We start from the raw sequence: 27,804 nt of genomic DNA on the forward strand, positions 1-27,804 counted from the left end.
AAATGCTCACATCCTGTACTTGAGTAAACAATGTAAAGATATACAATTACAAGTAAAAGTCCTAACTACTTCATATACACTTTCGGTAGCTGAATCCGACCTAGGGGTCGCGTCCCCACTAAAAGGTCACCAGCTAAGTTTGAGGGGTTGTGAGATGATTAACGGAAGAGGAAAGGAGGAGTGGATGTATAAAGTAGCATAAAGTGGAAAATACCAAGTAAAGAACCAGTGCCTCAAAACTCTACTTTGAAGCACAGTACTTGGAGTAAACGCACCTGCTCTCTTTTCACAACTGGATGATGCATTGTTTGTTAATGTGCGCCGGTTTGGTATTTCATGCTAACTGCAGCCTTCCCCGTCAAACTCCTCTTCTGACGCGCACACACACTCCAGCACTGCTGCACTAACCCTGACATAAGCAGGCCGTCGTCGCATTCATACGTCCCTCCCTCAGTTTGTTTGCTCGCTGACATTTATAAGCCCATTAACCTCGACGATTGTCCTTTGCTGCCCCATCAACACAATTTTGCGAGATGATGGAGTCCATAACCGCCGATGATGGAAGCTCTGCCTCTTTAGAAATGTAGTTTCACCTGAGGATGACAGCAGATAAAAACGGGCGTCAGTAAACATTTTCTACTGGCAAAGATTGCATTTTTAATAATAATTACGATAATATCAAACTTTATTTATATAGCATTTTCCTTACCAGTATTACAAAATGCTTTACAAAAAGAAATAAGTAACATGTATGAAAATGTAAGAAAATAAATATCTGACCTGACAGTTTCCTTGCCGGTCCTCAATATTAATCACCTTTCAATTTTGTAAGTGTGAGATAAATAAATGAATATGATTTTGAGCATGGAAAACAATAATCTCACCAATCTTGCTTGCAGATTAGTAGTATCGTGGCCAAACTGGCCTATTATCGGGCCCTTGTTGAACACCCCACACGCACCTCCAGCCTCCTGTACACCCCTCGTATGGCTGTGCGTGCATGTACCATTTCACCTCCCAAGTTCCCATCAAATACACACAGCAAACTATACGCACAGCAGAAAACTTGTAGAGAACTTGGTAACTTGCTTACTTTGTTTAGGAATAGACACTATGTGAGCGCAAAATAAAACTAAAAAAAAAAAATGGAGGTCTTGAAACTAGATCTCGTAAAGGGGCCTCTCTACAATCAAGCATGAGTCGACATTGTAGTATATTGGAGCAAATTCCCTGGTAAATTTGCATGTGATCAAGCTACCAAAAAACAATTTATCGGGAGTGAACCTGGGGTTTCTGAGCACCACCACCCCCCTAAAAAAAAAATAAAATAAAAATAAACAAACATCAGGCCCTTGTTGGGTATATTTTCTGCATGTACAACTTCTTTTGAACATTACAGACATGAGAAAAATGAAAAAAAAAAAAAAAGCAGTTTCTTAAAATTACTGACTGTGGTGACATTTGGGGCCAGGACAGGTCAGCGAACACGCTGGAACCAGAAACATGCCACACCGAGACCCTGCAGTACTTAAGCACAGTGGACGTGTCCGCAGATGGAGACGTGTGCGCCTTTTCTCTTTTCGACCCACCGACCCCGGGGCTACTTTCGGTAGTAATTAATGCCGCGGTGACACATCTCCCCTGCATCGTGTTAGATTTGTCTTGAGTGGAAGGAAAGAAGTTGTCTTTTCTTTTTCTTTCTTTCTTTTTTTTTTTTTTTTGCCTGCCCTCTGCCTCTCACACTCCTTATATGGGAAAGGAATTAGTTGCGCGAACAAGGGCGGAAACACAGCGCGGTGACGGATGGGTAAACTCACCGACATACAGGAAGAAAAAGACGAGGCTCAGTCTGCTGTGCGAAGCTGCTCCCTGCTGTCCCCCCCCTCCCTTTACCGCGGATACACGGCGATATAAAGGACCAAATCAGTGCTTGACCAGTTTTATCAGGTAAGCGGCGTGCGGTTGTTGCGCTGCGCGGTTTGTAGCCCGTTTAACGGGTTTGCTCTGGCGTAAAATAAATAAACGAATAAATAAAAATGAGAGAGAGAGAGAGGCAACAATGCGTTGCCGCTTCCTCTAATCAGGAATCGTTTATTGAAGTCAGTGTGATGCTAACACACCCCGGCTAGCCGACACTGTTAGCCTGCATAGTCCAAGCTGGACCGCGGACCGACACAGACCTTATTTTAACCGTTTTAAACCACTGCTTAATCCCCGACCTCTTCTTTCTATGAGAAGAGACACTGGTTTGCTGAAATGTGGCAACTTCTTTTTTTTTTTTTTTTTGCGATTAGTGCAACACTAGCTAAAATAGGGAGGAGTATGTGTGTGTGTGTGTGTGAGAGAGAGAGAGAGAGAAGGGGAAAAAAAACAATTCAGGAAATGCCGAAACAGACAGCGGTAACTCAACAACAGGGAGTGGAGGAGGAAACAACACGTACAGCTGTAGTTTAATTCAATGTCTTTGCTGCTCTGTCAAATAGAAATAGTTTGTCGGGGGTTACGTTAGCTAGCTGTCGTTTTGTCGACGACGGTGTTGTGACATATTTTGTATAGCCCGCAGATTTGTCTCCTCGTCGACGAAACCGCTTTCCAGCACATGCTAGCGTTATTTAGGTGAATGTATTTTGGCTTACAGACAATCAGCCTTACGATGTCTTTTCGTCTGTCATGTCTCATCCATACTGGACTGGCGGTAAACAGTATCTGGGCTAGGGGGAGACTAAATTTGCCGGGGACACAGACTTCCCCAACGACACCCACCGCCGGCTTTGCTAGCTAGCTTCAGCGGCGCTATCCCTCATCCGTGGCCGTCTGATTGAAACCCCAGTGATCGCATTAACATCAGCGGCTTGAACTTGATTTATTTGGAGCCTTGAGCCCACCGAAGTAGGACTCTTGAGAGAGGTTAGGGCTCACCGCCATTGCCTTGGCCTACATCTGCCTCTGCGACAAAGAAGAAATCATGTGGGTTTTTGTTTTACACACTGCAAATAGGCAGAAAAGGGTACACATGCACCGAGCCGGACTCTACCTCCCTTTCATGTCTGAACGTCTGCACCCCCGCCCCTCCGGGCAAGGAGGCACAAACCCTCACACAGGCCTAACCTACTTCACTGCCCCTGCCTGCTGGCGGTGCTTTATGCAGAATATTTATGCCATATGTCCACGGAAGTGGGTCGGTGAGTGCAGTCGGGAGTGTTCTCCATACTGGAGAAAGACCGGCAAGAGCTATGATGTAGAGGGAGAAAATGTAATCCATGTGTACGGCATCACTCCATAGACCAGGGGCCAAGGCTGGATTACCTAAGGGGCAAAGTGGGCAACTCCCCAGTTCCCCCAAGACCCACAGGGGCCCCCAAGCCCCCCAGGTTAGAAATGTGTGCCACTGAAGTAGAATATCCTCTCTGCTGGGTCCTCCATCTTTTGGCCCTGGTCTTGAAGAGTTGTCAAAATCTAGTTTTATGACAGTAATTTTTTAAATTATATCGAGCTCACTTGTTGTAAAGTTAGGTTTTATCAATCTGCTTTTTAAATTTTTTTTCTGTCATTGTAATTAACACAGAGAAGCTTGGGAAATTCGTATTATTCCATCATAAGACAAGTGTTAGACTGCAACCAACAGTTATTTTCATTTTATAAGCGATTGATTATTCGGTGTATAAAATTACAGAAAATAGTGGAAAATGCCCATCACTATTATTGTTATTATTGTTGACATTGATTTTCTGTGAATCGACTAATACATTGATCAAGTAATCATTTTGGCTCTAGAGTACTGGTGGTTTTTGGGTGCCAGGGGAAGTACTGACACTACCATATATAGTGGGGGTCAGTAGGGGTCAAACAACAAATTTAGGAGGTTAATCCAGCCATGTCAGAGGCTCATATGTATTTGTGTCATGACATCTGAAAGAATATTTGCTTTGTTAGAGCAGCTATATTTAAATATTATTTCCCTTGGGCCAGTTTTTAAAAGGCAAGATGTAGCATAAACCGTCTGGAAAAACAAAGTTAACGGCTCTTTAACTTTACAAGTTTGGAATTCCTTTGTGAAATATACTCATGTTGGTCCTGTGACCTTCATCACAGCATATGATTCATGCATTTATGTGCTTTTCAGATGTTGTGGTTATAGTCATCCAGGGCAACAGAGTTAATTTTGTCATCTTTTGTTGGGATCTGTTGACATTAAGAAAAATATGCATTGTCACCAGTCTTGGCTTTTTTAACTATAGGGGTACAAGTTTATGGACATCTAACCCATTTTACTAAATTCTAATTTAAAAAGCCTACAGTCGACTTCCTCCACCTCTGAAGTTGTGGTCTAGCCCAACTTTTACCCATCTTGCCTTTTTTAAAATGTGTAAATCTAAGGAAAATGTTTTGGCAGGCATGATTTCCTGTCTTGAGTCATGGCTATATCTGCCCTCACGTCTCTGGAAAGTTGTTTCTTCTTCCTTGACCGTCAGCGCTTTTCTTGAATGTATGTGTTCACTTTACTTTAGTGGAATTCAGGCAATGTTCTCAAGCATTTAAACTGATATAGCAGGGCATCTAGTACACTCAAATGTGTCTCACTTAGGGATTTGAAAATTGCTAGAACTGGTAATTTTGTTAGTGTCATTATAAACGGTACATACAAATTTTTTTTTTTTTTTGCTGTCGATTACTCCCACTTACACCTTTTTAGGGGCCACTCCCTTCCTGCATTGCTGGTGAGTCATTTCTCAGCTGAGACCAGGAGTCGCAACAGTTGGACTCTGGTATCGGCAGGTGAACTGCAAATGTGTGGTGGCCCTAAACATCTAGGCATGTAGATCAAAGGTAGCCAGGGTGTGTGTCCTGCTATGAACTAATTTATCTCCAAGCCTTGTGGGTTTAATTTACATCGCTGTCTGAATGAGTGAGGTAGAAAAAGGGAAGGTGAGGTATTTTGAAATCGAGCTGCAAAATGTGTTGTAAGAATAGTACTTCATCACGAGTCTGTCAGAGTTTTTGAACGCGTTGTCTTTTTGTTTTCAAAGGTGACAAGTCATCAACCCTCCTGGAGTAGTTTCAGTAAACATTTTAGGGTTTTAGTGATATCTGCTGCAGATACTTTGGCCTATTGATATTTCATTGAACAGCTCCAGGGCTGACATAATATACAACCTGCCTCACCCTGCTTTAAGGCACCATTATACTGCCTACAACAAAGTGATTAATATGGGCCTCAGGATAAGTCTGAGTCATATGAGTGCATAATGCAATTATAGCAACTTTCCCAACATGCCATTAATAAATATCTAGAGAAAACAGGCACAAAACATCATCTGACAGACCTGTATTGTTTGAAATGTTTTGATACTAGTAACTCAGATACTGTGGTAACTCAGATTTGATAACAGTATTATTTTCGATTACTTATTGTGAGAAACATTTTTTTTTTTCCTACAACTTAACAAAAGCCAGAGTTCTCATATGTTAAATGTTTTAACAGTTTTACAATAACATTCCCTTAATAAATATAAATATCTTTACAATGATATGCAACAGAGAAAAGCAGTAAATACTCACATTGTAGAAGCTGAAACCAATGAACGTTTGACATTTTTGCTCAATTACGTAACAATGAATCTATTATCAAAACTGTTGACAATTTTCGGCTGACATTGTTTTACCTCCATCTGTTTTTAGCAACTTATTTCATCCCACCATAAATGAAAATATGAAAAATCAGCTCTTTTGACACTTTGATGATACAAAAAAGCTTTGAAGTTTGATACCCAGCCATACACCATAGTAGCCAAATTAGTTTGCAACCCATTTATGCAACCTAAACTCCTTTTTCCCTCCATTTTCATATCCAGGAAAGTGCATACTTTTTTAGCCGGTAGCTTCAGCTATCACAGCCAAAAAAAAAAAGTAAGCGCTCTCAGTCATTAGATATCCAAAGATTTAGTTCAGTGTCTCTGTAGGGAAAGTGAGATGGTAGGAGCAGGTTTATCTTGTGGACTCATTAGGGAGAGTGGTCCATGTGGCTCCATTCATCGTCAGTCAGGTTAAGTACCTGAGACTGGAGACACTCTCAGCCACACAGATGAAGGCAGTTTCAGGTTACAGCCATATCTTATGCAATGTTAGCCTTTCCCATCAGGTGTGTGTGTATCCGTGAGTACCTTGGGTGTGAGATTCTGCTAGACTTGGATTGAAGCTAGTTAATCGTGTACTTGAATGGGCGAATTAGGAGTTAGGAATACCAGTTTGCATGTTGGCACACATTCCTAATGTTTTTTTTTTGTTTTGGTATTTCTGCTTTATTAGTCACAGTGGAGAGACATGAAAGGCAGGGGGGGTTAACACACAGCAAAAGGCCCAGGGTAGATATCCAACCTGGGCTGCTGCGGTGCTACCCCTCCATCTTTTATGTTTTTGCTGTGTAACAGCTTCCTAAGTTTGGTCGATTGCTGCTGTTCTTACATTTTGAAATTGTTTTGTTGTGAAACACATGAGCATGTTCAACCTTCATAGTTGGGATAGTAGGGCAGGTCTGCACTCCTCACACGATCAGCAGTAATTGGTAATGATCTACATACCTTTTTACTCAACAAGTCCTGACCTGCTTACCATCAATCCCACTCTTTTTGTTACTCAACCAGCTCTTAAGCTGGAATTCAGTGACTTTCCCTACAGGGCTGACAAAGGATGTTTTAAAATTTGTACACACGGACATTTTTTGGCTCCATGTATTCAAATTCTGGAGGAATTGGTCCCAGTGAGAAATGTAGGACAGTGGCATTCTTTAAACTATTTCCAGAAAATAAATCCATAGTTTTGAGTTCCAAGTAAATTTCAGTGCAGTCCATTAATGCCCTTACATGGTCTGTGATAACTTGCAGGGTTTTTTTGGCTTGTCACACAGTTGAAGTGGCGTCTAATAAAGCAGTCCTTTTCAGTAAAAGCGCAATATGGGACCGCTGTTTTGGATTGACCACCAAAGATTTAAGCATATTTCTCTCCCAGGTTTTGACTTTAATGTGGCATAGGTCAAAGTAGCATACGGGGTGTATAAGGGCCTTGAGGAATGATGACAATATCTGAATCAACTTCAGTGCGCACACCCTAAATGTGGGACTTATTGCAAACGCACGGATGTTTACACCTGAGTGCCGGCAGTTACGCACATCGTTTCAAGCCTTGCAGGACTAAATCGACCAACTGCAAACGTGCCCAGGATTCAGAGCACTGCTGTTGCTTTCCTACCCAAGCAGCTAATCTTTAAGTGCAGTGATTGCCCTCATCTTGTGTCCCAGGAGTAATTCAGTCCCCCAAATAGAAGGCTAGAACAGAAAGTACCACTGTGCATTGATAGTTAAAAACAGCTGACCAAGACAGCTGGAAAAACCTTTTTGTGTCCGGTTTGGTCAAAAACTGGCCCGTGGATCCGACAACAATCTTAATATGGTGGCATATTTTCTTGTATTTTGTTGAGACAGTTCAGCAACTGAGATATGTTGCCAAATAAATTAAGTCTGTACTCAGGTTTTAAAAAAAAAAAGTAAAGTTAACCTTGTGTAATTATTGCTAATTAACACAGTCCTTGTCCAGACATCCTTATTCCTGTGTAAACTAGTATTGTTTTTGGTCAGAAACATCTTTGTTTGTAGCCTGTTGCATCAACTAAGAGCTTTTGGAAATCAGAGTGCAAAAAGTTACAGTTACAGCAATGTTGCATTTGCAGAAAGAGGCTTTAAATGGCCTCTATACTTCTGCATATTTTAACCGGGGATGAGGGAATGTTTGGTGTCGCCTCTTCCTGTTTTCAACCGTCTCAATCCTCCTCTCCACCTGACAGGTATGGCAGAGTTGGCGAGTCTGGTGCAGCGGCTGGAGCTGGCGGTGGGCCGCCTGGAGGCCATGTCAGGCCCTGGAGGCAGCACTGGAGATTCTGCTGGGGGAGGTAACCATCAAGTATCATCATTATGGAACAATTGCAATAAACGTCACACGAATAAGACGTCTGGTGATGGTATCTCTGAGTGAGATATCCTTCTCCACATACAGTATGCATTAGTCAGTGTTTACATGTAGATACCAAATTTGAGTGTAAAGGTTTTTACCATTGTTAATCAAGAAATCAGATAAACATGTTTGTGTAAGCCTCACATCAGTGCTGTCACACGTGTTAAGAACTGCTTCCCCTCAAACAAACGAACAAACAATCAAGATCCCCTGACCTGTGTAGCTCATGATATCTTATGTCAGTAGATGTAACTTTTTTTTCCCCCCAAAGAGATAAAATCAAAGATCTTAGATGATCCTTCCTCATCAAGCAGTTAAACCAGACCCCTGCTATGGCTGCACATAAATAATTTGGTTTTGATGGCAGCTTTCATTGCTGTGGACTGTAAAACATCTGAGGATGTAGCGATGCCTGTTCAACCTTCCATCTGCTGTATTGGCAGTGCTCTTTCAGCTTATTTACAAACGTTTAGCAATAGTTATTAAGGTTATTAACCCCCTAATTAAGATTTCAACCTGAATGCTTCTGTACAAATTATAGACCTAATATCAGATATGTAATCACCTTTGTTCCAAAAGGTACCAACTTTACTTTTATTTCCTTCATTAAATTTGGGGCTATTTATTGCTGCATTTGAACTTCTCCATACATTTGCATAGTCTGATTTCAGTTTATTTTATTTTCCATATAATAATTTAAATGCATTTGTATCCCTGTGTGTTTTTCTAAATCTTTTCAGCTGTATCAGTGTACGTGGAGGCCTTTGACAAGATCGTCAGCGGTCCGGTGGCCCAGTACTTTTCCCTCAGCCAGCAGATAGGGGGCGATGTCAAGAAACATGTAAGTCAGCCTTAGTTGCAAAGTAGTATAAAATGTTAAAGTCGCTGGTCATTTTTGTTCGTCAAGCTATCTCACTCTGACACACCTCCAAAAGGATCAGTCAGTTTGCTTTTACATATTTTAAATGTATATTTACTACAAATTACACACATCTTACGGTACTGATTTTTCGCAATCAGTACTAGGTTTTTAGATTCCTCTTTAGATTACTATAAAAAAGTATAGTATGTAATTTCTACTTAAAGATCAAAAGCATCAAAAAACAGTGAGATGATTTGTCGTTCACCTTTTTTTTTTTTTTTTTGAAGACTTTTTGAAATCCCTCTTGTCCTTCCAGGCAGAAATGATGAAGCAGGCATTCTCCTGTCAGAGACAACTCCTCATAACGGCCTCATCCTCCCAGAAGCCCTCTGATGTGAGTTAAACACACTTGTCTCAGCTAAATAAACAGCACATCGGTTAATTAGTTTCAACAATCTGCATAATTCATTGAGTGTCTCTCCTGTCTTACATCCCTGCAACGGGTATCCGTCATGGTGGTGTTTCTCCTCATTTCCTGCCCAATTCTATTCACATTTAAAAATCTGCCAACCCATTGTACAGGTCGACTATTTAAGCCTCATTCATAGTTGATGCAAGGGTTAACGAGAGTCCTGCTGTTGATGCCTACATTGTAGGTTTTGATGGATAGTTCAGATGTCAGATTTTACACGCTGATATCAACACAGCAAACACTAGATGGATGTATTATGTGTGTGCTGGCCATGTCATGCTGAAATTATTCAGGCTGGGCAATTCCTATAAAACTTGGTTCTGCTCTGATACCAAATTATACCAGTGCCAGAATCACTAATGTCATTACAGATACCAATTATTTATTTTCTAATTTAAAAGAAACTAGAGAACTCATGTTTTAAGGGTTTAAAGTATCATTTAATAGGTTTCTGAAAACATTTTCTCTACACTGAGCGATTTGCCAAACATTTGGCTTTTTAAATAATTTAATTAATAATTTGAACCATAGAGGTGATCAGTGCATGTATTAACACACCAGCAGCAAAGCAGCAGAGAGTGCATACAAGAGTGTTTGCGTTCAAGTGACACTGATCTTTTTTTGTCTATCGAAACGCGTTACTTCCATATTCCGCATTGTCCTATTACTGAAAAGGAGACCTTTGCCGTGCAAGGTATATGACACGCAACAAGGGTCCCAGGCTAGATTAGAACAGTGGATGTGGAGGTTATGTGACATGCAACGTTTGGCTACCAGGGCACTCCATGTAGTTAAGGATCACGTCAGCCATGGCGCAACCTACCTACAACAAATTTCTACTATAGAGAACTTTTTGTGCACAAAAAAAAAAAAAAAAAGTCATCAGACTGGTGGGAAAAAGGGCTTCTGAATCTAAAAATCAAAAACTTTAACTTGGTAAAATCTACCATATGAGAGAGAAGTTTTTGAAATGTGAAAACTCGTCTCGTCTCTTTCCCGTTCAGGCAGTTTTGACGACTCTCCTGCAGCCAGTGTCTAAAGCGATCCAGCAGGTGCAGGCTTTCCGCGAGCAGAACCGCACCTCTCCACACTTCAACCACCTCTCTGCCGTCAGCGAGAGTGTCCCTGCCCTTGGATGGGTCGCCATGGTGAGACTGGAGATGCGATTTTGTGTGTGTGTGTGTGGGGCGCGGGAAACAAGCCCCTCTTTGATTCTTTCATCACTGTCTGGTGAGCGACGGTTTCTTGGCTGACACATGGAAGCCTGCAACAGAGCCTTACTGTTACAGTTTAGATGATTAACTCTTTGTTTGTTGTTGTTTCAGCCCTTATGAATAATACATCAGCTTTTCAATTACACATAATAGATTCATTCTTTGCACGCCTACTCCTGTATCTCCAAGATCTCATCATAAGCTCGTGAACTGAATTTATGAATGTTACCACTCATTTGCTACTGTAGTTACACAATTTAAAGGAAAAGATTGACATTTTGGCAAAATACGCTTGTTTGCTTTGTTGCCAAGATTTGGATGAGAGGATTGATTGTGCTCATCTTTGTACACAATATATGAAGCTACAGTGAGGACGCAGTAAGCTTAGCTCAGTATTAAGACTGGAAACGGTGGCAAAAAACTAGCCTGGCTCTGTCCACAGGTAACGAAATCTGCCAACCAGCACCTCTAAATCTCACTGATTAACACGTTATAGCTCATGTGTTTACACTTCATTTTTTTTCTGTATTAAAGGTGAATTTTGTCACCATTTTGTCCAGTCTTTATGCTACGCTAAGCTAAATGGCTGCTGGGTGTAGCTTCATATTTACTGTGCCGATTATAAGAGTTGTATCAACTCTTTGTCTTTTGTGTCTTCTCATTTCACGCTCGGCGAGGAAGCAAACAAGTGTATTAAAACTGTTCCCTTTTCAACCTCAGTTTAGACATGAATGCATTAGTGTTTAAAACCTTTTTTTATGTCTTCGTACCAGGCTCCTAAACCATGCCCCTATGTTAAAGAGATGCAGGATGCCGCCATGTTCTACACCAACCGTGTGCTCAAGGAATACAAGGAGAAGTAAGTAAACCTCCCGTTTCCTACATTGTCTGCAGCAGTAAAGCTGTCGACACTAAATTTAGACGTAATGCATTAAGAGTCTAGAGGGGCTCCTTTTGCAATTTCTTCTTATTTTATGGGACTGTGTCATTTAGTTGTTGAAATTTTGTAACATCTGACAAATAAAAGGGTCACAGGAACTTTCAAATGCAGCCAAGCAGTTTGCAGGACCCATCTGTCTTCCATCCTTTCCTTCCTCTAGGCGCTTTTTTTTTTTTTAAGTTGAAGTATCCCACAGTTTTACTGAGTCAGCGCTGCCACACAACACACTGCAACATGCTGGTGGTAGACTTGCTGTATTTAGAATTGAAATTCGGCACTTTCTGCTTTCATGAGCAGACTTGAGTACAGTCAGGTTGGAAAGTAGAAGTTACTCCGACTAAAATCAGCCTATTTATGCTGAGTAGTTGCACAAAAACACGACTTGTATTCGAATTTGTTAGTGAGCTGTGCAGAGTTGAATGCAAAACATTAATCCCGTATGCAAAGACAAGGCATAGATTCAAAACAGTCAGTTCATACAGTATGAAATCTTGGCTTAGTAGTTAAATTGGGTAAGAAAATCTCTGATTCTGTTTCAGTGTGTGCAGGGTTTCACGCATTTTCTGTTTTCCTGTGGGACAGAGAGACCAGTGAAAAGGGACAGTAATTTGCTAAAAGGGGAAAAAGAAACGCAAAATGCCGAGATTTGAGTGCAAAAAGATGACCCTGCGCTTCCTCCCCCAACAGGGACAAGACACATGTGGACTGGGTGAAGGCCTACGTCTCCATCTGGACTGAGCTGCAAAACTACATCAAACAGCACCACACCACCGGACTGACCTGGAGCAAGAGTGTGAGAATTACAATTAAGAAATCTTCTAAAGAGCAAACTTAGGAGCAAAAGTTCTTTGCTGAAATTTAAGAGTAAGACACATTTATTAAGCAACTTACTCCTACTTACAGTGAAGTAAGAGTAACCTTTTAAGAGCAGCTCGAAAGTGATCACATGATTAGTCACAAGTACAGTATATTCTGGCCAGGAGGTAAGACTTTTGAAGACGTCACCATTGAAATTTTAACGGGCATTCTTCGAGAAAGTAATCGTCACATTAACCGATAATGAAAATAAACATTAGTTGCAGCCCTATCTAAAACGTCCCTGTTTTTAATCGTTTTTATTGCTTCAGCAAATGTATGCGTAATGACCAATGATATTTTATATAATCATGCCTCAGAAGGTGTGCGCTCACCCCTGTCCTTGTGCTGCAGCCATCTTACTCTTAAGCAACTTGTATTTAGTAGTATTTTTTAAGTTGAATGATAGTATAACCATTAATAAATGGCTCTCATCTTAAATGTTCAAGTTGGCGTAAAAGTGGAGAGTTTTTACTAAATCTTTCACAAAAGTCCAATATTTCACTTTAGGCAAATATGTGCCCAGTTCCTCCTGTTCAGTTGTCATGGGCAGAGCAGTTTTGTGTCATTACGTTCCTCCTCTGTCCTCAGTGAGAGAACTCCACTTACAGTACAGGGAGACTTGACATTTTAATATAATTTAATATATGGTATGAAGGTCTGTTAATTATAACCTTTCCTGAACACAGTTGTTTAAAAATGTTGATTGAATCATGTGCCGTGACATTAGATGCTTTCATTAACAAAATTTTCAAATTTTCTTTCCACCTTAGGGTCCCATGGCTTCAGCCACTGCAGCGCCTCCCAGTGCTCCTGCTGGTGGATGTCCTCCCCCACCTCCACCTGGACCTCCTCCTCCCCCCATGGACTTGAGCGAACCCTCTGGCGGCGGCGGCGGTGGCTCTGGTGCTGATAATCGTAACGCTTTGTTCGCCTCAATCAACAAGGGATCTGACATCACCAGGGGTAGGTAGCTCAAACCACTTCCTGTTGCTCTTGTAGCTTTGCATATGTGAATCACAAGGGCGCTTTTATTGTGAAACAACTACTGAAAACGCATTGTATTTGTGGTTTTAAAAAGTTGGACAAACTCCTGTTTGCTATGTCTCTTTGTAAACAGCAAGCAGCCCCCCCCCCTTGGCTCAGTTTTAAATATTGCAGGTAAAAATGGTAAAAGAGGAAGTGGCCACAAATGAATGCGCTGGTTAAATGAGCGACTGCAGGTGAAAGGCTTTTACTGCAGTTTGTGCGATGTAACACACTGCCAACAAATCATCCCAGGTGAACGTCGCCCTTTTGATGGAAAACAGTGTGTGCGCCAAAAAATCCGTTTTGCGGTTGCTCATCTCAGCCTTTTCACATGTCTCTTCTAGGCTGGTTTCCCCTTGACAAAACATACTGTAAATCCACACAGGATCAAATTCTAAGTAGTCTTTGCCTAGAAAAAGGTTACAGAGCTGCTGGGGACAGAATCACTACTTCAACTTTATTGAGTATTTATCTAGTACTTTTCTGGACATGCAGTCACAGCGTTTCTCATAGTAAAACAAATTGAATGCACGGAGCAAAGCACGTGTTAGGCAGCACGCAGAGCAGATGTCGGACGAGCAAAACACCTGACAGGTGAGGTCAGTCTAGCTTCTCCAGAGACTTGGATAAATCAACTTTTTTTTGTTTGTTTGTTTTATTGGGAGGGTACTTAGTGGAGTTTTCTTACAGTTTTATATTCAGTGTTTGTCACCAAAACGCATTGTGTGTATCCTGTGGTGAGGGAATTTTCTTTGTCGGAAAACGTTTGCCAAGCAGATTTTTTTTTTCCTTCCCTCAAATATTTTGAAACCTGCACATCAGTTTACTGTTACTGAACTTTTTTGTTTTTCGAGGGAAACGGTTGACCCTTTTTTACAATGCTGATATTAGTGTATAAAATTGAAAAACTATGTTTACTCGTGTGAATTTTTTGATTTTTGAGCCTGCAGACTTACAATGTGTTTCTCTCTTTCCTTGACCTCTCCAGGCCTGAAGCATGTGAGTGATGACGAGAAGACTCACAAGAATCCCGCCCTGAGGGGTCAGGGCACTGCAGTGCGTACCGGACCCAAACCCTTCACTACTTCCACCCCCCGACCTGCTGTGTCTGCCCCCCCGACCCGCACTCTGCCCCCTGTGTTGGAGCTGGAGGGGAAGAAGTGGAAAGTGGTAAGATGTTGGACCACTCTCTCTACAAAGTGAAGTGAGAAATCGCAGCCATTCCAACGCTAAGCTAGAGCTGAGTTTATTCCAAGGTGTAGTCATGTTATCCCTGTGAAAGGAAAAACGATGAACAAAGGACGGGTCCAAATCAAAAAATGTAGACTTGTTGTTTTTGTGGCTTTTAACTGGAATTATTCATTTATGCAACAGGCTTTGAGGACTGCCAAAAATGAGCCCTTTAGCCAGAATTACTTTTAAAAAGATTGTTGATATTTAAAGACAGTTGTTATTTAATAACTTCAGTTTTAAATCCTGCTTTAAACACGTGCTGTTTCAACTCTTGGTCTTGTGCTTGAACTCTGTTAATTTCTTGTTCACTCTTTTCTTTCTTTCTTTTTCCCTTTTTCTTGCCCCCTGTAGGAGAACCAGGAGGGAGTGCAGGACCTGGTGATCAGCCAAACTGAGCTGAAGCAGGTGGTTTACGCTTTCAAGTGTAACAAGAGCACCCTGCAGGTCAAGGGCAAAATCAACTCCATCACTGTAGGTAAGAACAAAACTAAAGTTGTTGTATTGTTCTGCCCACAACACTACCTGTGACACACAGCTCGTGAAGACGATTAGGGTAGTTTGAAACTTTCAGCACCAGATTGTCACAATTTGCGTCAAACTTCGTACTCGTAGTTATAACTCAGTCACACCTGAACGGACAGACATGATACGTATATTTTTAGATTCAGTGTGACTTGCACTTTCGGAAGATATTATCTTTGATGTTCATCATGAATAAAATGCCCATAAGTCTTCTTATAAATCATGGAAAAAGACGCTCCTTATATCTGCAGATTCTGCCTGCAAATCATCAGGTTTTTTCTTTTTTTTTTTTTTTCCATCGGTATCAAAAGTAATTCAGTGATAGTTGCCTGTACATTTCATGGTACGTTGCCAACAAGAGCTGCCAATAGCTAATTCGGCGTACATTTAATTGTGCCAATTTGCCAAAATATAAAAACGTGTAGGCTTAAAAAAATGGGCTCCAGGTGTAAGCCTATAGCTAACTCCATGGCAACGCTATACATCCTGCGTACGTCCTCCAAAACCTATTGTGTTAACCCTCAACCAGGAGTAAGACAAAGACAGTTGCAGTAACAGGCAATAGATAAAAGGTAATTGGCTGGTGTGATTGGAGGGTAAAACGGGTGGTATTTATCTTCCAAAGACCAACTCTTGCCATTTACATGAAAAACTGTAGATGCTTCTGTCCTCTAAATATGTGTTTGTTTCCCTCTACCAGACAATTGTAAGAAAATGGGCCTGGTGTTTGATGATGTTGTGGGAATCATAGAGGTCATCAACTGCAAGGATGTCAAGGTCCAGGTGTGTACAAGATGCGCTCGTATTATTTGGCTCATGTCCGCTGGCTTTGTTGCGCCTCATGATATTACTAAATTATTTCTGCTGTTCTGTCACTAGCGAACATTAATGCAGTTTTTTTTTTTTTTTTTTTGGCCAGAGCGACAGTAGGTTGAGTCCTTTTGCTCAAGGGAAAATCGTTGATGGTCGTTAATCGGTGCAGAGTGCATTGAAATTTGTCCCGTCAGATGTAACAGAAATAAATGCAACCTTCTGTTGTGAATCAGCAGCCGTTACATGCATTTATAGGCAGGTAAATTTTGTCTTTTTTTTTTTTTTAATTATCTTTTTAATATACCCAGGTCATGGGTAAGGTCCCCACCATCTCCATCAACAAGACGGAAGGTTGCCATGTTTACCTGAGCAAAGACTCCTTGGCCTGCGAGATCATCAGCGCCAAGAGCTCAGAGATGAACATCCTGGTACCCCAAAAAGACGGAGAGTTTGTGAGTATCCTCTCAGGAGGGAAAAGGGATCAGAGGACTTGCAGTGTTGCCTGCCACTTTATTAGCCTCTGTAGCTATTTTGCCGATTTTAGGTCGTAAAAATGTATTTCAGTTGCTCCACCACAGACTTCATTAATTGAATGAGCCGGTTTTACACGCTCTGCCAAAAGCCCGTTTCAGACAAGCAAGACATTTTATAAGTGTGACGGCAACTCGACATGTTGGTTTTATGCCTGACAAAGTGCTCAAGTCACTTTTATGTCCAAGTCATGACGGCAACTACACTGGGTCAAGCCTGTGACATTTCTCCAACAGCGTCAACACGGCACAAGTCTGACTCGAATGCTGTCAGTTAACTTAAAGGCGAAAGCAACACAAGGTTAAACAGAGATATTAACGGCACATCTTGTACCACCTTCTTATTGGCACTGTAATGTTTTCTCCATCGCACAAAGAAAGTAAAATCTGTGTCGGGGGGAATAGAAGCGGGGACTTCTTTTTTTTTTCCTTTCCACTTGTGGTGCGGGGCTAATTTTCATTTGTGCCAGCTCGATTAGTAGTGAGAAGACGTCACGAGCTTTGCTTGCGTTCACCTTTTCAGAACTATTCCTTTCCAGTTAAATGAAATCAACAATAGAATGTATTGCATGTCTGAAAATCGATTTTTACAGAGCACATAAAACATTTCAAGTCAAACACGACCCCCCTGTCTTTTTCCCTCTCGTAGACCGAGCTTCCTGTTCCCGAGCAGTTCAAGACCATCTGGGACGGCCAGAAGCTCGTCACCACAGCAACAGAGATCGCCGGCTAGACAGGGGCAGCGTATTAAATGGCCGCCCCTCCTTGACACCATCCCCACCCCTTTTTTTTGCAAACGCCTACCTGACTGATCGACCACCCCACCAACTAACTCTCACACTGTAGACTGAGATTCGGACCTCATGCGTTATATCTCCCGCCCTGCTTCCTTGTCAGCCAATCACAGCTTAAGCTGTCCCTTCCATAAGCCAATGAGAGGACTGCTCGCTTTACCTGGCGCAAATCCTCCAGCCAATCAGCAGGGAGCAGCTTGTCATTCAAATTGGGTTTTCCCCTGTGGGCCAGTGAGCACAAAACGTTGACGAGTTTTGCCAATAGCCGGGAAGCTCTGTATGATTTTTAAATATCTGGATAATGCTAAGCTAAATTTAACATGTAGAAATGCAGAATAGCCAACATGAGAACAGGGATGTTGATTCCTCTGCAACAAAAGCACTGTAGCCAATCAGGCTCTACTATCAGGATGCTTCAGGTTTTCTTTTTCTTTTTTCCTCTTCCTGGTCAGGAGGGACTGGTGTGGTGTTATTTTTTTTTTTTTTTTTAAGTTGTGGCCTGATAGGTTTGTTTCGTTATATGCAATTCACTGGTGAAGCACTTGTCAAAAAAAGCCCTATTTCAGAGGATAATGGCATCCGCTGGTGTCGACTTTTAAAATTATTAACATTCATAGAGTTGTCAGCACTCTGAGAACATAACTAGGAGTAAAAACGCGTTGTGCGCAAAACCACTATTTCACAGCATGAAACTCTTCATCTAGATGGCGCTGAAGCAGTTTTAAAATAGCAGGAAAAAATTAAAACTCCTCGTGCTTTCCCTCAAACCCACACATAGAACATTCCTGAGTATCAAAAACATTCCATACAAGGAGGCATGTAAGAAAAAGTCTGCGGTGAAGAGCGAAGAGATGTTGATACAAAGTGGAGGAGTAGGTAAATGACACAGGTAAGAGACTGAAAGCCATAAACATTGGTTGTTGTTGAACACTTCACCTCAGTCTCTAGATTGGAAATATCTGCTGTAATCATCTGTATAAATATGAATAATTATTAAAACGGTCTTAAATATTAGCCCTCACCATCAACATCTCTCTACTCACGCCAAGCCATGTCTGCACTCTTTGGTTATCGTCAGCTCTTGTAGCTGTGAAGCTCTTTGCTGAAAATTTTTATTTTAATTTTTTTTTTCAATATTGTCTCTTTCTTTTACCTCTTTATTTTTTGGGTCCGAAGTCTGCTCATTAGTACTGGAGACGTCATTAAAAATGTTGCAAAAAATGAATGTATTTTGGTCTCTTTATTGGATTAAACGTGATATGTACAGATGCATCATTTCAGTTAAATGGTGCACATTAGGATGTTAAAACAAGATTTTATTTCATTCTTTTAAATCCACAACATTTTTGAAAACAATTTGACCTCATCAGGAGAGCTCAGACTGGAAATGACGTGAGAGTCTAGTGTTAGTTGTACAGCAGTGGACTGACAAATTAGCTGTTAAAATGTCTAACGGCATCAGAAAACCGCATCAACGCGCTACAAGTGATCAGTGCGAAAGGAATGAATTACGTTCTCTGCTCCCGTTACTAAGCTTCGGTTTACTCTTAACTTGTAGTATATGGCTCTAGAAACAATTAATTCCATTTCAGTTACTGCAGTCTGATGCTACGTTTTACTCCGAGTGGATTCCAACAGCATTTACTGTTTGTTTTTTTTTGTTTTTTTTTTAGCGTAAATAAGGGAGCAGGTTTGTGTTGAACCATTCTCTGGTGAACTGGAGGTGGTCTCCGTCACTGGCTAGAAAAACCAGTTTTTTAGCCTTGTCCATTGCTGCCAGGCCCAGACGATCCTACACACACACACACACGCACGTCATAAATGTTTTACAACCTTAGGGACCTCACTGTTTAAATATAAAGGCAGTTCTCGATGCAGGGTACAATACAAAGATGTATAAAAGATTGAAACAGATTATTTTTGGATTGCTACCACTTTCATGAAAAGCAAAGAATTCTCAAAATGTAAAACTTCAAGACCTTTTCAGAGTCATTTATAGTGAAATGTACAAGAGAATAACTGCAGACTCAGCACTAAAATAGTGCAATATATATTATATCTGGCCAATTTTTTAAAAAATCTCAAACTGAATTTCAATACTTTATCTAAACCAATGACCATTTAGAAACTACATCTTCCTAATAAGTTTTTAAACCATCACATGTAACGAATCCAAACAACTAACTGATATTATGAGATTTACTGACTGGACCACTGGAACATTCAGGGTAAGACGTCACTTTAAGTCCCCATATTTAGCATTTATAGACAGCATGTAAGCATTTAATTAATTGCAAAAGATATAAACATACATTTTTAAACAGAATATTTATAAAAGTTCAGTAGTGTAAAGGATCAGATGATCCAGTAAATGTAGAAGACCAGAAAGACTGATACCTCTTTGTAGAGAACGCTCTCCTGCAGAGTCTCTGTCTCTTTGGCCTGGCCGGTTTTCAGGAAGCCGAACCACTACGAGAGGAATCAGGAAAAGTACATTCAGTGATAAATGTAGGCAGACACAGTACAGATACTCATCGTGGTACTGACAATTATCGGGGTAAACTGAGGAGGATGATGGTGATGGTGCTTTAGAAAATTTAACGAACACCATCAAGTGGCGTGAGTGAATGTGTGTTCGGTGTGTCACCTCGGTATCCACGGGATCCACCACAGTGTCCTGCAGGAACCTGACCATCACGAACTTGTTCAGCAGCTGAAGATTCTTCCTATAAGTCTCATTTACACCCTTTAAAAGCAGAAAATAATTAGAGACAGAAGCTGATTAGAGTCAAAAGGATTCAGACAATAGAAAAGTAAATGTGTAAAATCACCTGAGCCCAGGAACAGTAGGCAATGAAAAAAATGGGAAAAAATTCCATTCTGACTTTGAGCAATATTTACTCTTCTTCTTCCTTGTGTAGCAGTCTATATTTATTTATTTATTTATTTTTAAATCCTCTTAAAATACATCAATTCCACTTTCTAATCTCCTTTTCAGCCCTTTTCTGCAAGCGTAGTGGTCATATGGTCCAGTCACTTAGACAGTTATCTTACAAAGGAGACCAGGGTTGTGACTGTTATGGAAAGAGTTGAAGGACAGGAACCTTTTTAATTCTGTTCAGGCTTGTGCACAAAAATGGGCTGTCTGGTAACAGGTTAATATATTGTTACAATGGTTTGTGTCTTTTATATGTTGCCTCCTGTGAGTCTTCTCTGTCTTGTGTATCTATTATTCTTATTCTTATTATTAAGTATCTATCTGTTATTGCTCACGGGTGACGAAACTAGTTTCCCCTCTTTTGTTGTACGTGTACATTTGCCACAGCTACAAAAGGAATTAATAATAAAAATGAAGTAGCTGGGGATTAATAAAGTTATCTATCTCTAAATTCCGTTTAAAAAAAAAAAGATTGGCTTATTGTAGAGTTGCCGCGAATAACCTTAACTCAAGGTCCACTTATCCGCCTATTGTAGAGCTTTTAACCGCACCTCAGTCTTTAGCAGTGGATGTCATGGAGAATCTAACCCCATCCATTGCTCCATCACTGATGAAGACTGTGAGATGCAGTTAAAAGCCCTGGAAAAAGCCAGTTAAGCGAACCAAAGATAAGACTACTCTGTCAAGCTACCCTTTCCAACTTGAATGAACTTTGACGCTCAATGCCCTTTTTGTTTTCCCCCAAATAGCAACAGCTTTCACGCTGCTGCGTCTGCATACTGACCCTTTCCTGATTGATGTCGGCCAAGAACAGGCTGTGCTTCTTGTACAGGTCGTCGTTTAACGGGTCGTGCCAGTACTGCGCCTGCACCAGGCTGATAACCACAGAAACAACATCCGGTCAGTGCTGTACATCAACAGCCAGCGCAGGGGCGATGGCAGCCGCACAATGCCGAGGCTGCTAAACACATCAGCGACACGCAGTCATTCACAGAGCGGGAGAGAGAGAAACCCATGACGACTTACTGTTTTTGAACCAGGTCAGTGTAAGCGCCGCTGTTCAGAGCTTTGCGTATCATGTCACAGATGTGAGAGCTCTCTCCGGGACACCTGGGCAGCCCGTACACTCCTGAGGAACGGCAAAGAGGTCGAGACGTATTCATTACAATTAAATGTTGATTCAACTTTATTACCCAAGAGTGAAAATTTCATCTGAGGTGCAGACATAGAAGAAATACGAAAAGGAGCTGTGGTCGAAAAAGCTCCAGAAAAGCGATTAAACGGACCTTGAGGTGAGACTGTTTTGTCAACTGCTGTTTCCACAGTCAAGAATGAACTTTGAAACTCAAGTTTTATTAAAGATTTTAAAACTTCTACACCACGGCTCTGAATTTCACTAAACTAGGAAGACTCCTTATTTGTTGGCTTTATGGGGACCTTCATCCTTTTCTTTCTTTTACCTGTCTTTCGAATAAATCAAATTATAGTAGCTGATCATGTCGCACTTGTCTTTACTAAAGTAAAGTCTGTCTCCTGATAAAAAGTCACAGCACACATCGACATGCTGCGGAGTTGAGCCCTAAATGTTCTCTATCTCTAATGTGAGAAGTGTGAAGAAGACCGTCTACTGCCGAAACTGTTGTCTGCCACTTCAACACAGAATAAAAGAAGAATTGGAAAGGACTAAGCGATGTGCAAGGTGTCTTTTGGTTTCTCATTGCAGACGTTTAATACCCAGCACCGGAGTCTGGCATCATTCTATATTTTTCCTGTCGTCAACTGTATGAGCCGTTTGTTTATTTTGTTTGTTGTTTTGTGCCTTATTTGTTTTTCGTTCCGTGGATATTCTCGATATTAGCTTTATGTAGACTGGATTTATTCGGTACTCTGGTTTGCTAAATATTTGCTCAGTTTATTTCGGTTTCTTTTGTGCGAACTGGCAGCGCTACAGACATCTAAGGTTTAAAACAGGTAAGTAGATACAGGACCAGCATGCAACTGCGAGGCTTAGTTAAATGGTAACACTTTACCTTAAGTTCCGCTGTTTAGCATTTATTAGCAGTATACAAACATTTAATAAAAGGTTCATTACACACTATAATGTAGTTGTAAGATAAGGACATTTCTTTGTATTTGTTTGACACTATTTGTCAGAAGGTATAACTTCTCCCATGAAGACATATTTAATACTGTTAAATGTTGTCTACTATATTGTCTTTCATTATCCACTTACGGGTGTCCACAAGTTGTTGACAAATATATTAATAAAATCTTTGATCTGATTACGACTAAATTAAAGTGCAATATAAGCAGTTTATTAAAATAATCCAATACCTTAATCGAGCAACTCTTTCTGACATCGGTTTCTACTCAAAATCAAGTCACATTTAAACTCGTTTGTTTTTTGAAAAAGGCCCGGTAATTTCCCTCACCCGCTGGGCACTGCGGCTGTTAAACAGGGCATTTGTCGGGGACTACTTTCTGTTGCGGAGTAACACACATACGTTGTAATCACATTCATAGTGATGAAGGAACCTGCCGCGCAGTGCAACATGTGGCTCACTGATAAGTTTTTAACAGTTTTTGGAAAAACGATGGAGCTCTATGAAACAGAAATTTTGATATACCAGGCTTTGGATAAACAGGCGATAGTTGTTATTGGGATCAATTCACCGTTGCTTTTGGTCTTTTTCACGAGATTTGTTGACAATAAAAAAAAAATACAGAATATCACCAGAGTGCCTCTTAGAATTTGCCTAATGTAGTGTAACAGCAATCGATTCTGGAGTTTGTATCACACGTGATACCAAAACTTAATGTATTATTATATTCATACATTTATTACAGGGACTTCGTATGATCAGACTGAGAGTATGGACTTTTTTTTTCCTGCCTGCTTTGCACAAGGGAAGTGAGCTGATTTGGTGGGTTTTTTTTCCATAATGGCGTTACCTTGGTGCTGTCCACCGACGGAGATCAGGGTTTTCATTGGTGGAGAGGGACAGCGCTGAGCCACAGCCCTCCTGTGAAGAGACGAACCGGGAGGAATCAGAGCGAGCTTCCTCATGTTCAAATGACTTTGAACAGAAAACATGCTCAAACACAGGCTGCAGCTCAGGACGTGAACTCCACCATCCCGACTCTCTCAAAAAGAGCTGAAATCATCTCGAAGACTCTGTTTTGTTTTTTTTGTTTTGTTTTTTAAGTGTTTCCTTCACTCTGAAGAAGAATAACGTGAGAAGGGAATCTACACCAACACAGGATCTGCCCAGTTTCTCTCAAATTCACACCACAAAACCATTCAGTGTCTTGACCAGGAGTTACATACAGAAATTGCGCCCCCTGGGAGAAGCCCATCGCATTGTATCCTCCCTTCAGCTTGGGGTCCTGAGCCAGCTGACTGCACACCACGGACACCTGCTCGTTCACATCCATGAAAAACCCATTTTCTGTGTCCTGCAGGAGGAGAAACATGAAAAGTTCAGGGGCATGACAGACAGATTATAGGAAGAAAACGAGAACCGTCCGGATCAAAGCAAAAAGCAACAGTCAATTTGGTTTGCCATGAATATTAAGATAGAAACATGACATGGTGAAGTGGTAAAGGAGTGATTTCTCTGATGTAACTTGTGCCACTAGCAGTGCAAATATGACGGAATAGGAATCCTTACATGTCATGCGGATGTATAAATCACAGTTGTTGTATGACTGTTTGGTTCACATGGGACATTCTTGGCTAAACAGGTCTTATTTTTGGCACGTATTGTGTGTTTGTGCAAGAGCTGAAGGGGAGTTGATATTTCTGTTCAGGGCGCATCGAATGACATGTAAGGATTCCCGGTGAAATATCACACAGAATTCTCTGGTAAAATAGCTTATAGTATCCACTGTAAAATAACATTACGTGGATAAAACGTGACTTTAAAATCAAACTTTTACATTACGAAATGCATGCACAGAGCCAAAACAAGTGAGCGCAGATCCTGTTTTTTCCGGCAACTTAATAGTTTTGTAATTAAGGCACTTGACTGCAGAAAACCTTTCTTCATAGGAGTTTTGGCACTGGCTAGGGAGTATGTTCACTTTACAGTGTAAGAGTACCTCTATGACGTTTTTCCCAATCATCAGTGAGAGCACGTAAATGCCAGGGATCTCCTCCTCGATCATCCTCTTTATCGCTCCCATGCTGAGAGGGTTACAACAGCTGTCGCCTGGTGAACACATACATATTTACCTTGTTATCCTTTAAACAACCGAGCCAAACCTGACTCACTTTACAGGACCAGATGTAGTGCGTGTAGCGTACGTTGGTTTTAACCCCACCAACTTAAGCGCCTTGATCTAGATCAGAGGTTTTCAAACTCTGCGGAGGCGCGGAAGGGAGAGATGTGGGGCAATATCAGTCAAAAAACACACTCCTTCCTTCTCAGTCATAACTCACAGTCAAATCTTAACACACAGACACCATTCACGTGTTTGTAGATTAATTGTAATTTGAGCTTCCAGAGGGTATCGCGAGGATGTCCATTGCAAATTAACATCCATAAATCCGCTAAGAAGCCATAGAAAGAAGACGCTCCTTGGGACTACAGAACTTGCATGAGAATCAGCACGTTTTTAAGTTTTCTTCTTCATCAAAGTAATTATGTGATACTTTTTTGTACATCCATGGGTACACTGAAAAAAGAAACTGATAATAGCTAATTCGGCGTGCTTTTAAAAGTGCCAATTTGCCTAAATGGCACCAACATGGCTTACATTGTCGCCCACAGCTAATTTACTGACTCCATGGCAATGTTATACTCCCTGTCTACTTCCCCCGCAGCCCGCAGGAATTTAGGAATTGTAGTTCCAAACCTTGGATCGTGATTATTTCACAAATTGAAGGAAAAGAAAAAGAAAAATAGAGTAGGAGGGAGGGATTGGGGGGTGAAGTTGAATTAGGGCCCAAAGTGTAAGTCTGTGAAAACCCCCCTGAATGGATCAACTGTTGCTTCTAAAAGTCAGTTTGCTAAAACCAGGACGTCCATTAAAAGGTAAGTCCGGCAATCTTCTCAACTGTTCTCATGATCAGCAAATCCCACTAAAGGACCAGAACCAACAACAAATTGATTCTACTAACAAGCGTTGTCTGTGTATGTAAAGCATCATAGAGTTCCTCTGTGCCATAGACCTCCAAATACTGTTGACCCAAAGCATTAAAAACGCATTGCACGTGTTAGCTGCTTGATCATTACGATGATTGAAGACAATGTAGTTTATTTTGAGTCTCACATAAACACTGTCCTACTGCCATAAATACTCACTGGACTCATGTTTGCTCAAGAAGTGGGAACTAGTGGTCAGGGAATTTAAAGTACTGAAAGACATTGTAGGTTTGTCTTTTCGTGGGATTTATTGACAATGAGAACAATATAGAGAAACGCCCGCCTTGATCAGTCTAACCTTATCAAAGGAAGACGGGGGCATGAACACAGGCTCTTTTTCAGAAATATTCTCCATCGTTGTTTAGGGAGAAGAGAAAGGGGTTTTTTTTTTTGTTTGTTTCTTTGTTTCATTCACAGCCCATAACTGGATTTTTCCAGCCTTGCAGGATTGCCGTGCAGGATTGAAACCAGCAACCTTTCAGGTATAAGTCTGCGCTTCCCAACTCTGGGGCTACACACCACACTTCACCTATCTCACATTAAAGGTGGTGTAAGGTTTGTACTTCTTTAAGTCCTATCGTTAGTGTAAATGTTTACGAGAAGTGGTGGTTTTTTTTTTTTTTTTTTTGCTTTCACTTTCACTTGAAAAGTAGGCAGCAGCATGGATGGACGTGTAATGAGCTACCATGGGAGTAGCTGCCCTGCAGGATAACTTTCCCTTTCTGATCTGATATGGCCCAGACACTCAAAAAGATAACACTCTTATCTATCACAGTTAATTTACACAAATAACTCTGGGTAGAAATTATCTCTCAAAAAACTGTTTTGTTCATAATTTCAATTAGACAAATTTACTACGGGGGAATGTAATGTTTTTAATCCTTGCAGTATGATAATGGTCAGCACCCTTACCCATCCCATGCCACAGCACCACTGGTATGGTTCCATTGTTGGAGTCATGAAATGGGCTGCCAGCAACCAGCAGCACTGGACCAGCCAGGAGGAAACACAGGAGGGCCGCTGTCATTCTGGACCCTGAAACAAAAAAAACAGAGCGCAAGCACGCATTTGTTTCCGTGGCACTTCTCAAAACTGAGGTTACAAAGTGTTTCCAGAAGTAAGAAAAGATAGACGAGACAGAGCAGACGATATAACCCACACAGCAAAAGAGCCAAACACAAGTAGGGTTTAAGACACTTTTTGAAGATGTACAACGATTTGGGTTCTCCGAGAGTTTGCAGGAGGATGTTCTAGCGTTGAAGGGCGTCAACAACAAAATCTCAATCACAGTTAGGTTTCAGGAATAAGACAGAAGTCCCACCTCTGACGAGGTCAAAGGATAAAACAGCTCTTTGAAACGCCTTCAAATCATTTTTACACTGGGTTCAACATGTCGGGCACAATTGCACATAAAAGGTATCCGCACAGAGTAAAAGACTTGCCTATTTTGTCAAGGGGTAAAAAAAATAAATAAATAAATTTGTGAATGTTTGCGTTACAATGGTCAAACACATCAGTCAGTCATTGTGCAGAACAGAAACTGAGGTGTGTGTGAACTTCCTGTTTTGTTTTGTTGGGGTTTTTTTTACACAGTGCTTTCAGTTCCACCACAGTTTCGATGAAAACCACGCCCACTTCCGTCTGTCGAAGGCCCGAATCACGAGCCCTAACCAATACGGAAGTGGGCGTGGTTTCATCGAAACTGGCTTGGAAACGAATACAGACGCACCGACACTGTCTCCGATCTACCAGCCAAAAACACCCCCAATGTTAAAACGTCGAATGAGCCCAGACAACATCTTGAACCACATATTCTCAATGGGTCAGTGAATCACACGTAAATTAGCTCTAAATAGCTGGGTGCACAGGTTTTACATCAAATAATCAAAGACTAAACGCATTTTCTTAATATGCAGTACCAGAATTATGCTATGAAAAAGGTTCAAATCAAGCCAACATTTAAATAAAGCATATATTTTTACTGTAACAAGTCTAATTAAAGTTAATAACATTATTAATCTACAAACACATTACTTACCGCTTATGTAGACTTCCTGCTTCTGTTCGTCGTGCTGCTTGTTGTCACATGACGATGTTTAGACCGAACAGCCAATCAGATTCAGGGGGTGGGTTTAAAACCAAATGAGGGCCCGTGTTGCCAGGTTGGGCGGTTTTCCGCTCAGTTGGGCTAAAAATGGATTTGTACTGGTTTATAGCCTACCTACGAAAAGTTAGGCTTTAGTCTAGAGTAAGAGAGGCCTGGAGGATACATGCAGTTGTTATAAAAACAACGGTGGTGGGGTAGTTATTATAGTTAGGCCCACAAATCCCCCTAGTGCCCGATTTCAGCAATTTATGTCAAAAATTAGTCTTAACTCAGTCAAATCTGAACACACATACACATACATATTTGTAAATTCAGTTTGGCGTACACTTTCCGGGGATATCATT

The 27,804-nt window shown here is 41.0% G+C and overlaps 2 protein-coding genes across 5 annotated transcripts; one reads left to right on the forward strand and one right to left on the reverse strand.

The window, feature by feature from the left end:
• The first annotated feature begins 1,766 nt into the window (after positions 1 to 1,766).
• On the forward strand, positions 1,767 to 18,493 carry cap1 (CAP, adenylate cyclase-associated protein 1 (yeast)). Its single transcript, XM_040121157.1, has 13 exons — positions 1,767 to 1,947; positions 7,838 to 7,942; positions 8,745 to 8,845; positions 9,183 to 9,260; positions 10,343 to 10,486; positions 11,326 to 11,411; positions 12,180 to 12,285; positions 13,121 to 13,313; positions 14,365 to 14,546; positions 14,961 to 15,084; positions 15,832 to 15,914; positions 16,253 to 16,396; positions 17,124 to 18,493. Exons 2-13 carry the CDS (start codon positions 7,840 to 7,842, stop codon positions 17,205 to 17,207), a joined length of 1,428 nt encoding a protein of 475 aa, XP_039977091.1. The 5' UTR covers positions 1,767 to 1,947; positions 7,838 to 7,839; the 3' UTR covers positions 17,208 to 18,493.
• Positions 18,494 to 27,560, reverse strand: ppt1 (palmitoyl-protein thioesterase 1 (ceroid-lipofuscinosis, neuronal 1, infantile)). 4 transcript variants are annotated; one of them, XM_040121160.1, is made up of 10 exons: positions 27,392 to 27,560; positions 26,266 to 26,387; positions 24,308 to 24,417; positions 23,535 to 23,662; positions 23,159 to 23,229; positions 21,233 to 21,335; positions 20,991 to 21,081; positions 19,916 to 20,014; positions 19,666 to 19,737; positions 18,494 to 19,060 (listed from the first exon to the last, which is right to left on the reverse strand). In XM_040121160.1, exons 2-10 carry the CDS (start codon positions 26,378 to 26,380, stop codon positions 18,938 to 18,940), a joined length of 912 nt encoding a protein of 303 aa, XP_039977094.1. In that variant the 5' UTR covers positions 26,381 to 26,387; positions 27,392 to 27,560; the 3' UTR covers positions 18,494 to 18,937. The 4 variants fall into 4 exon arrangements, with proteins under 4 accessions (XP_039977094.1, XP_039977097.1, XP_039977096.1 ...); XM_040121163.1 differs by lacking the exon at positions 27,392 to 27,560 and adding an exon at positions 26,796 to 26,916 and having other exon boundaries at positions 26,266 to 26,388; XM_040121162.1 differs by lacking the exon at positions 27,392 to 27,560 and adding an exon at positions 26,675 to 26,787 and having other exon boundaries at positions 26,266 to 26,388.
• Between the last annotated feature and the right edge of the window lie 244 nt (positions 27,561 to 27,804).

The sequence above is a fragment of the Xiphias gladius genome, chromosome 24 (assembly GCF_016859285.1).
Source record: "Xiphias gladius isolate SHS-SW01 ecotype Sanya breed wild chromosome 24, ASM1685928v1, whole genome shotgun sequence".
Lineage (NCBI taxonomy): Eukaryota > Metazoa > Chordata > Actinopteri > Istiophoriformes > Xiphiidae > Xiphias > Xiphias gladius.